Here is an 11,416-nt window from a genome sequence, read left to right as displayed (position 1 = left end):
AGCTGTCACAGTTAAATGTGGCCAAGTGAGGACATTTCCACTAATATGGACTGTGAGCTGGGTTTAGACCGTCGTGAGACAGGTTCGTTTTTCCCTACTGATGATGTGTTGCTGCAATAGTAATCCTGTTTTAAATATGTTAAAAAGCTTATGGCATTGCCTGTTTCAAGGGTATTCCATATTTTCTCTGTGCAAATGTAAATGACATTACACAAGTCTTAATTTTCGACACATTACCACCAATCTGTGAAAAATACTATTTTTTAACACCTCGACACTGTGTGGATTTTCTGCCATTGTAGATTTCATTGGGGCCCTACAACCATTTAATGTGTTTTGCAGTTTTAACTTTTAAAATTGACAAAAATAGATCAAACTACAACAATTTGAAGTGTGATGGGCCCACTTCCTGCTTTTGGCCGTCATAAATGTGGGGAAAAGAGACACTCAGAAACTATCTGAAGGGACACAGCCTCTTTAATAGCATCTGGAGTGAAAAAATTACACTTAAGTTATTAAAATCAAGTTTTTGTTTATACCTGTAGCACAACAAAATAACATGCAATTTATGGGAAAAAAAAAAAAAGACAATTAATTGATCAAATTTAGAAACAAATTAACCAGTTTAGCTTTCAGTAATTTCAAAAGTATTCAAACATTTGGAAACTGTATGATGGTTGGATGAAAAACAATAAAATAATCTCAAAAGAAAATTTATATTTTAAAATATATATATATTTATGAATATATACACACACAAATCCAGACAACCCTTTGAAACACAAAACTTTACAGGAAAATGTTTTGATCCCTTACTACAGTGCTGATCAAAGAATTCTAATGACAGATTCCCAGCATTTTGATAAAAAAAAGAAAGAAAAGAAAAATCATCAGGTTCATAGAAAACAATATGTGATCGCCACCCACTTCATCCATTTGTTATAACAAAAGCTCTCAATCTCTGTTTTCTTATGTTTCCTCTGCAAAAGAAAGAGAACAACAGTTTGCTTGGAATGACTATATTTGCCAGAAAGTTTTTTTTCTTCAAAGTAAACACAAGTTATGAACGACCACAACAGCGGACCTACACAAACCAAACACACCTCTGAAACATGGATGGGAGAATGTTTCAAAGATAAAATGGACATGCAGGGGAAGCCTTATTTATTTATTTTTAGACGCACCACAATTTGGGCTTGAATACTGGTTGTGCACGTTCGGGCATTAAATATTTCAACGAATCGACCCCATAATGATCTGAAAAGATGAGGCAAGGCAAAGCAGACGACTTCCAATGGAAATGCCCCCCCCTCCAAAACGAGTCTAAACATTTGGTTTATATAGGTGCTCACTAATGTCTGGTCCTAAACTCAAACTAAAGCTGCTAGAATAGAAGCAACCAGGTACTAGAAGCTACAGGAGACTAATTTAGTCGGAGTTAGTGACACTCTCCTTGAAGTAGGCATTCAGCGTTACGGTGGGTGGCTGAAAATAATCAAAGCGACTTAACGATGGACAAGATGATGCAAGTGAGAATCAGACGACACAGAAATACATCAGTGGCCAATTCAAGGTAAATTATAATCGGAAGGTACTGTATTTTTGCTGAAAGGATTTAATTTCAAGAGATCAAACGGAAGCTGAATGCATATTCAAGTACAATGTGACTAATTATCTCCACGTGTCTTCACTTCACAGAGGGAAACTGCCTGAGACACTGAGTCAGCACGTTTTATACCATCAAATGATTCAACTTCAACAGTTTTCCCACCAGAGTTCACCTCGTAACTAACTACACCCTTTTATACTAACTTTCAATATTTAACTTTTTACAATAATAATGAACACTATGTTAATCAAAGTTGGCAGGTGTGGGAGAGGGAAGAGTACTGAAATCAAAGTCATTTTAAAAAAAGAAAAAAAAAATAATCACAATTTACTGTAAATTTCTTTTACTTCTTTATGACTTTATACTTACCCAAAAGGATTAAAAAGGCAAAAGGCAGCACTGAGTCTCACCTACTGTTTAATGTATGCAGCGCAATCTTCCAAAAATGATTAGAAAAAACAAAGGCAACATTCCTCAGCTAACTCAATCTGTGCAGCCGACATCCCTGGGGGATTATCATCCAACACTGAACCGTGGATCAAAACTGGTACTTATGGGCTGTTTTTGTATTTGTCTTGTTACTGTCCTGCTTACAAAAAAGATCTGTAAATGTGGATTTTTTTTAACAAGGAGGAGAGGAAGGATAAGTGGGAGTTTTTAACTAGCAAAAGGTTTCCCTGTTTCTTCCTTGCCTTTGTATGTCCTCTTCCCGTGTGTGAAGGGTAGGTATCTGTACTTGATCATATGCTGAGGAAGGAAAAGGGAGAGAATTAGCGACAAGCGTTCTTTTCATGTCTATTCAAATAGTTCTACCAACTGAACTCATGAGAAGCAGCTGAACTCTTGGCTGGGAGATCAAGAGAATTAACAGCACTCACCGGATACTGAATGCATTTAAATGAGAACAATAGAAACCAGTGGACACTTTCTGAATTCTTTCAACAATTGGATTTTTCCAACTTTCATAAGCACATTAAGTACAACAACTCCATAGTTATTGTAAAGAATAACAAAATATGCAAAATTTTAAATCTTCAATATGATGATGGCAACTAATGAGATCAATTAGATACATGATTCGGTATAAAAAGGATCATTTCAGAGAGGCAACGCCTCACATAAGTAAAGACGGTCAGAGGGTCACTTCTCTACAACAAAATCTATACGACTTTGCAATTTTACGTTTTTACTTTTATTCCTGAAGTTGTTCCAAAGACTTTAAAGCGTCCATGTCTACAGGCTATCCTACCATCAAATTATTCAAACGGTGAAAACAAACGCAGGCTATTTTGTAATTTTTTGGGGGCCGTTAAAATCAGGCTCTAAATATCAGTATGTGTGCTCAGGAAGACTTTTCACTGTCAAATCCACAGATGCAAGTTGAAGTGGTATCATGCAAAGAAAGAAAGAAAGATGTGAACATAATCCAGAAACATTGAAGCATTTTCTCGACCAAAGCTCGTTCAAATGCTCGGAGGCAAAATGGAAAACTCTGGTGACACAATTCAGAACGTGAAATTCTTTTTGGAAGCCACGCTGTATCCTGCAGACTAACGGAGAGGGAGACCATCCAGCTCATTATCAGCAGGAAGTTCAAAACGCTGCATCTGTGATGAGGATGTTATTATATTTGATCATGGCCGCTTTGAGGAATGCTAAAACTTTCATTTTACAGTCCGTGTGTTTCACCAATAGGAAATATGTGGTGGCTCATGAAGCACAAGTTCCCACAACAAAACCCCTACGACTGAAACTGTAAAATGACTTAAGTTTCAACACCTGATTTGTTGTTTATATTCAACTGGGAATTAATTACAGAATTATGAGATTTGCAAAAAAAAAAAAAAAATCACATTTTGTTTTAATTTCTATTTCAGTTTTTCAACTTCTTGTTCTTTAGATTTGCAACAAGTATAAAGTATTCATGTAATACCCCCATAGTGAGTACAAAGTGTGTGCGTGTTTGTCAAGAGAGGAGCTTTTACCTTTATCTGCCTCTTCATGGTGATGCAAAACAGCATGATGAAGTACATTACAAGTATAGGCCAGAACACCGGCACATTGAAGGCTTCAAAGAACGTGCAAATCATGGCGATGACGATGCCTTTCGTCGCCGAATGCCTAGAAAACCACAACAAAATAGGAACTTAGTGGAGCAATCTTGTAATGTTGAAAAAGAAAAAAGACATTCCTTGTTAAAAACTAATTCTTGATATATCACGTAAAGCTCATATTAACGCCCTGATAAACAAAGCCAGAGACTAAAAGAGAAACAATGTAACAAACGGGAAGGCGGCAGTGTGGCCCACTGCAGAAGAAGAAAACTATTTACGAACTCTGAGACCTAAAGCTGCACACTGCGTGATTTTAACAATCTTTCATGTCCGCAGCTCGCTACGCTATTCAACATGAGTCGGATAAACTCTGGGCACGACATGAAATCTCTCACCATTATCATCTTTCGTTTGGGACGGCTGAAAAATTGCACAGTGCGTCGCGGACATCACAGGTTTGAAGAGGTTTCTAATCTAATGTTTTAGACAAGGCGCAGTGGTGCATTGTGGGTTAGGAAAGCGAGCTTGTAATCGGACGTTCACTGGTTGCAGTTTTACTGTTGATCACCGAGAGTTTCTGAGCAAAGACCCAAACCCAAACTGCTCAGGAGAGGCATTCGGTGTAAAAAGTGCAAACCACACAAAGTACCACAGGAACCCCCAGAATGGAGCACCACCATCTAATGGTTCAGATATCTTTGGAAGGATTAAAATTGAAACTCAGAATATGTCTGCTAAGTGAAAAGTCCTGTTTTGGATAGCTGTGGCTGAGTTCCTCTGGCAAGTTCCAATAGCAATACCAAAAGTTAAAAAAAATATTTTTCAAAAGAAGGAAGTTCTTCACTAAAATTCCAACAAAGGGCTCCTGCTGACAACACAAGCAGTCTTCCATGCTCGGTAATAAACTCGGGTGTGGCAGCAAGTTTGACTGCAGGATGTTGTCAGTTGAAACGGCTTTGACATACTTAAATATGCAGTAATAAGATTATAGTGTGCATCATCTATGTACAATGTTGGAGCACTTACAAAGCAAATGAAGTGGCTTAAGATTTGAGCAGGTGCTCTACTGGGATTTATGTGCAGGGTAGACGTTAGGTATATCGTCTACCTCCTTGTGGATCTGAAAACTATTGTTTTGGTGCAGCGCTGGTGTTGCTTTCATCATCAAATCATTCCCTGCTGCATTTCTAGTGGTTGTTTATAGTAAAGCACTCTCTGGACGGTGTAGTGAGGTTTGACACTGACAATTCAGAAGATTTTTTTCAGGTTTTCTGACGACTGTTCATGAACGAATCTATCAGATTCTAACACATAGAATCAAGATTAATTACCTTTTGTCTGGGTTGGCCAAAATCAAAGTGTGTACCTGCCTTGTGCCAACTACCAAATATATCGTTGTACATACATTTTGTTATGGCTTCTGTTAGATCATTTTAGACTCTCATAAATTAAATTGTGACCTGAACAAATCAGCTTCAATTGCCATTTCAGCTGCATTTACACTGTGTAATGTGAACCAATTCTGATTTTCTGCTCTTATGTGTCACAGATTGGATCTGCATTTGGCCAATATAAGCAAGAAAATGATGCATGCACTGAGATTGGATACAGACCTCATTCATTTGTGGAAATAAATCAGATATGAATCGGATATATGTCAGTGCGAACGCCGTATTAACAGGCTGATCGGATTTTCTTAATCCATCTTCAACGTCATCAAATCTGCAACCATCGAGCTTATTTTGTCACGTAGTGAACATGCAGTAAAGAAATGAGAAGCATGGAGGCTATCTGACATGCATAAGATTGTTGGGATCTCGCAAGACTACAGAAAAGTTGGTCTATTTCTAAGGACAGACAATCTTCATTTGTCATGATATGTGGAGTCTGACTCTCAGGAATCTCTGAACACCGGGGAGACAGGAGCTGCATCCCAGCAGCTCAGCTGTAGCCCAGCCTGCCAACATCTCACACCAAGAGAACTGCAACCAAAGGCCTCAACTCCTCCACTCCTCTGACCCGACCACGAGGGTCAGCGCTTCCCTTGAACCAGAGGCCTGCTGCCCAGCGTCTGATCTCTCATCAACCATGGAAGCATCCAACCAGTTTCCCCAGGAAAAAAATCTGGGAAACGACACTTCACAGAACCTCTTCGTGCTTTCCCCTCAACAAGCAATAAAAGCCAGCCCAGACTGAGCGACTGGCTCCCCAAGTCTGAAAGGGAACAACCAGGACGCTGGTCCTGAATCACCAGCTGAAGCTTCTCCTCCTCCTCTGCCTGCTCAACGCAGCCAACCAGAGTCAGCACGGAGGTGCTCACTGCCACAGAAGCCTGCAGCTTCCCAGGCCTGGACAACAACCAAACTGCTTCTTCAAAGACATCAAGGAAGTGGTAACAAACAACTGGTCATTACATGAGATGATTAGTTAAACATGATGCTCTGCACAGAACTGTTCAACTTTTATGAAGATGTGTTAATTTTATGACTTGTGATAGAGTTCCATTGATAATGATATTAGGAGTATTTACAACCTGTAAACCCTCCCTCCCTCCCCACACCAACAGCTGTATATATGTAGTAAGAATCTATGCATTTTATTGGTTTTCATTGTAAATAAATATAATTTTGGGAATCATACTTCTTGTCATATCAATGTGCACAAAGATGAATGAAATGTCCACCTCTTCTGTGTCAAGAACTCCAAAATACTTCAAGCTTTACTATGAATTCTGGCATTTGTAATTAATTTAACTATTAATTCAAATCAACTGTTTAGTATATCTCATGAGACTGATATAACTGAATTGGCTATAATTTCCTGTTAAACAAGCGGTGCTACCGAGGTATCTGCTACAGATCAGATAAAAATTTCAATGAAATAATTAATAACCACCTTTGATAATTGTTAATCATTACTGATCGACAAGTTGCCAAAACCCAACATAATTGTTACCCCGTGTTCAGACTGCACTACATAAATGGTACCGCGTGACAAGAAATCTCTACAAGATACAATTATGGCCCACTTCCTGATGCTTGGCCAACTTCTTAGGCACCACGTCATCAGCATCAAACATAGATCACCTTCAGTAGCCTGAAGTTTGGAAACACTAATTATAACTTTTATCTGACCATTGTTGAATATAATCTAGTGTGACCTTTAACAACAACTAGATCGTAACAATGCCTCAGACAAAGGTTTTTCATTAATTTTGAAAAGCAAGGATCAAATGTTCAAAGTTATTACTCAACCTTTAATACAGAATGAGTGGCTCCTTAAATGTGGAACCACAACATTTTGAAAACTTTTGCACATACCTGCATATCTAGACACAGCTGAATTAGAAATAATTTTAGGACGAATACAGAGGGACTTATAAAACACACTGAAGTGTTTTCGCAGTTCAGGGATGAGCCACATGGAAAGGAGAACCCGAAAATATTTTTTTCATACATCAAGCAAATGCGACCTGTGACACACAAAACCACTCTGCTCGATTCCTGCTTGGTAAAACAAGCGGGCACCCACATTTGAATAACCACGAGACCAACCAGGGCCAACAAAAACTTCAAAACCCCGCTAAAATTACCTGCATTTTCTGATCGTTAGCTTTTCTCAAACCGCAAATGAACTGATGCTGAAACATTTGGCTTAACGTGATGTCTATGTTAGTGGTGTGTTTTGCACACAAGACTGACATGGCCTACATTTAAAGTTCAGGTGGGGATAATAAATATCAAACTGGGTCAGAGGCAGATGCAAAGAGGTGAACTCAAGCAAATATGCGTGGTATATGCTAAAATAAATCCTTTTCCAAATGAGTGGTGCATAACCTAATCTTTGGCCATACAAGTGACTGGAAAACGAGTCTGAGGACAACCGTGAAGAACAGTCTGTGCCATGAGCTGCACACTCACCAGAATTTGAATTCAGGCAACCTCCTGATGAAAGGGCGGAACTCCTCGTTCTGCTTGGTGGGAAGGGAGGGGCCTTCGTCTGCACGACAGAGAGGTTACAGGGTGATGCGGTGGCTTTGACACACAAAAACATCTTTTGCATAGAATAGGCACAAGAGGTGAAGAAATACTTGGTAAATTTTTTTTAAACAAAAGCTGTCGGACATGGCCATTATAGATATCCATCAAGTTTCACCACATATTTTTTAAAAATGAGTTTCTGCAGCATCCTCATATGTACAACATGGCTATGTTGTTGAGTTCTTCAATCAGATCATGTTTGCCCTCTTAATATTCATATCTTGTGGATGAGAAAGCACTCTTACAAACATCCATAATATTTCAAACTTTGAGAAGAAATTTGTTCTCGAACATGAGTCCAGTCAGAGATTTTAAAGGCCCCGTTGCCAAGAACACAACGTTAAAACAAACTGCATCAACTTGCCTTCATCAAGCAGAGAGGGGTCCACCTTTGGCGATAGAAAAGCAATGAAGAGGTTGAGATGGTAAATTCCCAAAGCATATGTTACTATATACCAACCCTGAAAAGCAGCACAAGAGAAATTGTCATATCATTAGACGACCAATAAACAATGCAGATGCTGGTTGCATAATTAGTGAAAAAGACATTCATAAAATGAAAAATGAGTTTTGTAGAACTAGAAAGAGGGATTAGAAAACATAACCATTACAAGACAGATAAATAATACATTATAGTTGGTATTCAAACATCACTTCCTTAACATCGACACAACACTGATGAAGAATCACCGTCTGCTTGTAGCACTCCCCTAGACCAATCTCTCACCTTGGCTGAAAATCAGCAGAAACCAAACATAGCACTGATGCAGATAATGAAATTCATTACAAAGGGAGCACAAACTATAACTTCAGACAGTTATGAGAGGTGAATGAACACATCTAACTGTTTAAAAACAATGTTGGCACCTTTACAGGTATTATTCATAGCCATCAGTATTGCAGTAACTTTTCCAACTTTCTTAAGCAAATTAGACTGCAGGAAATAGAGACACATAAATAATATACACTTGCCTGTAGTATGTACACTCTGATCATGTAGACAAGTGTAAGTAGTAGAGTGGTGGCCCATCGCACTGCATAGAACGGTGTTGACTTGTCTAGCCATGACTGATAGATCTGCTCCAACAAAACATAAAACAAAGCCATCAGAGACAGACAACACCACTTATGCATAAGGAAATGCCAAATCACGTTGACTTAATCCCTTTATTTGATTCCACTGCATATTAGAAAGCATCCATTGAAAAGTGGGCCTAACTTCCGCTGTGAGGAATGCTTAAAACGTAAACACAACAATTGTCTCTTAATGACAATTTGTTTTTTTAAACAAGTAACATGAGTGACTGACACATTACCTGTCCAATCCTTGTGAAAAAGGCAGCAACTACAGATGGTTTCCCATGGATTGACTCTCCAACACTGTCCCCTTCTGACATTCTGTCAGGAAAAATACAAATAAATATTGACTGGTGAGGCATTTCATACAAACGGACTCATATGAGAATGTACACGAAGTCGTTGGCCATTATCTGACAAACACTTCCTGTACACGGGAAATAGGTGTCAATAGGTGTCAGAGAAGGCCCAGTTGCTTCGACCAGATACAAGCACAGCCTATGTGTTGTTTTTGAGAAATGTTATAATCTGGATGTAATAAAGACATAAACCGTAAAAGAAAAAAAAGCATCCGTTTCTACAAAGCACACATGACCGGTACAATATTTGAATGATAGTCGATTAGAGAACAGATGCGGTGTAAATAATCATTGTTCTTCTTGAAATTAACTACTGACGTGACCTCAGCTTACCTATACATTCCTAATATAAAAAAAAAAACACCTTAATAAAATGACACTAATTACCAACATTTTAACTGGATTGAGAATATTCATTTCATTTAGTTGTTTGACCAATCGACAAAAGCTTCCGAGCGTCCATTTGGACATCCGCATACAAACTGCAGAGTGTGTCATCCATACGGGAATAATGTTCTATTTATAAAAGTGAATTAATGTGAGGAGAGGAATCGATGTGGTACGACTGTTCGCAGTGGAAGCTAGCAGGCGTTAGCTGCTTTTACAGCGAGCCTGTTTCGGCAGCAAGGATTTCATAAAGTGAAACAGAATACTGAGATCATTTTCCTGGGAAACTACACCACGGCTACGATCTTAACCATTCGGTTATTCACGTTTTCTCGATGAAACCATTTCAAATATTTCGTGTTAGCTTGTATGTGAGCCACACAAAGCTAAGTAGTAAACGTACGTTGCCCTTTCGCCCAAATTGCCGATAGTTATGGGTCATGTAGTCCTGCCGAAGCTCAAATTGCTGTTAGACAAAAGGAGTGTCACTACATTTCCCACATCGTCTGTGAAACGAGCAACGAAACCTGGTAAAAATGAGTTGTAGTTTTATTCCTGCGAGTTCTTCTACAGCACCGAACGTCCATCGTGACATTTTTAAACTTCAAATCCCACCAGTCACCTGTGCAAATTTGACAACTCACTTCCGGTGACGTATTCTACGTCACCAATGGCTTCGTAGCTAGCTTGCTAGGAGCGTTAGAAATAAAAGTAATTGGTATTAGCGCCACACAAATTCCCTGTATGAATACAGTCTTTTTTAATTTAACTGCTGGACCTCCGTGTCCTTCTTATCTGTTGGGTGTATCTGTAAATACGGATGAAATAATGAATGGAAGCTGTTTCTCACCTGAGACGGCCGCTGTGTCACTACCCGGCTCTGCTAGCTAGCTCAACTAGCCACTTTTAGCTCGTGTGTACACGTCACTACTTCCGCGAGTATTCGATCGAGCGCGAGGCGAAGGTAGTCGAAGCCCGAGCAGCAGGGCGGCTCATGTACGAGTCCACACAACACTCACTGCAGAAGAACAGCGCGATTTCTCAGGGGATTGATCCATTTATTATTCATTTATACTTCAAAAGGTTCAGAAAAGAAAGCTCAAAGTATTCAATCTGCACAGTATCTGTTTGCATAGTTTGACAATCTGTCACATTTGTTAAATAATCTCAGTTTATGTGCCATAGTACAAATTGGGTACAGGTATCACCATCAAAAAAGCTAAACTTTTGTAATTTTTGTTAAATTATGTAACGGATTTCTAAGCCACAGTAATGGACATGAAATCCCTTCTTTACTTCCAAACTGGAAGTACATATGAAAAATTAGATTTTTAAAAAGCAAGACAAGACAGCTTTTATTTTAATATAGCACATTTCAGCAACAGTTCTTTAGATAAGATATCCCTTTATTTATCTCGCATGTGGAGAAATTTGCATTAACAAATATATATAGTTGGCAGTTACAAAGGTAGATAAAAAATTTAAATGGGTTAATAAAATAAGAAAAGCTCACAAGAAAAAAACATAATAAAATCTAAAATACCAAAGCAATGAAAAGCAGAACAGTAAGAGCATAAAAGTACATACATTCTGTCTTCACTAGAAGGCAGTAGCAAACAGAAAGGTCTTCAGCCTGGTTTCAAAAGAACTCAGAGGTGGAGCTGTCCTGCAGTTTTCAGGTAGTTTGTCTCAAATATTTGGTGCAGAAAAACTAAAAGCAGCTTCTGCGTGTTTGGTTTTGACTCTGGGAGCAGAAAGCATGACTCGTAACTTAACAGAAGATCTGAGATGTATTTTGGCCCTAAATCATTCACAGATTTGTAGACGAATCTATTTATATGACAGGAGGCCAGTGCAAAGAACTGAGAACTGGACTGATGTGGTCCACTT

General features: G+C 38.7%; 1 protein-coding gene across 2 annotated transcripts; it reads right to left on the bottom strand.

Moving 5' to 3' along the window:
• Positions 1 to 460: 460 nt before the first annotated feature.
• rer1 (retention in endoplasmic reticulum sorting receptor 1) lies at positions 461 to 10,439 on the bottom strand. Of its 2 annotated transcripts, XM_080468735.1 has the most exons (8): positions 10,377 to 10,439; positions 9,020 to 9,101; positions 8,676 to 8,780; positions 8,068 to 8,164; positions 7,584 to 7,662; positions 3,595 to 3,730; positions 2,302 to 2,356; positions 461 to 980 (listed from the first exon to the last, which is right to left on the bottom strand). In XM_080468735.1, exons 2-8 carry the CDS (start codon positions 9,098 to 9,100, stop codon positions 970 to 972), a joined length of 564 nt encoding a protein of 187 aa, XP_080324861.1. In that variant the 5' UTR covers position 9,101; positions 10,377 to 10,439; the 3' UTR covers positions 461 to 969. The 2 variants fall into 2 exon arrangements, with proteins under 2 accessions (XP_080324861.1, XP_080324860.1); XM_080468734.1 differs by lacking the exon at positions 461 to 980 and having other exon boundaries at positions 1,007 to 2,356.
• Positions 10,440 to 11,416: the final 977 nt, after the last annotated feature.

Source organism: Lipophrys pholis (genome assembly GCF_963383615.2).
Source record: "Lipophrys pholis genome assembly, chromosome: 8".
Taxonomy (NCBI): domain Eukaryota; kingdom Metazoa; phylum Chordata; class Actinopteri; order Blenniiformes; family Blenniidae; genus Lipophrys; species Lipophrys pholis.
The sequence above is the reverse complement of the archived record's forward strand: the minus strand, read 5'-3'. Positions and strand labels throughout refer to the sequence as shown.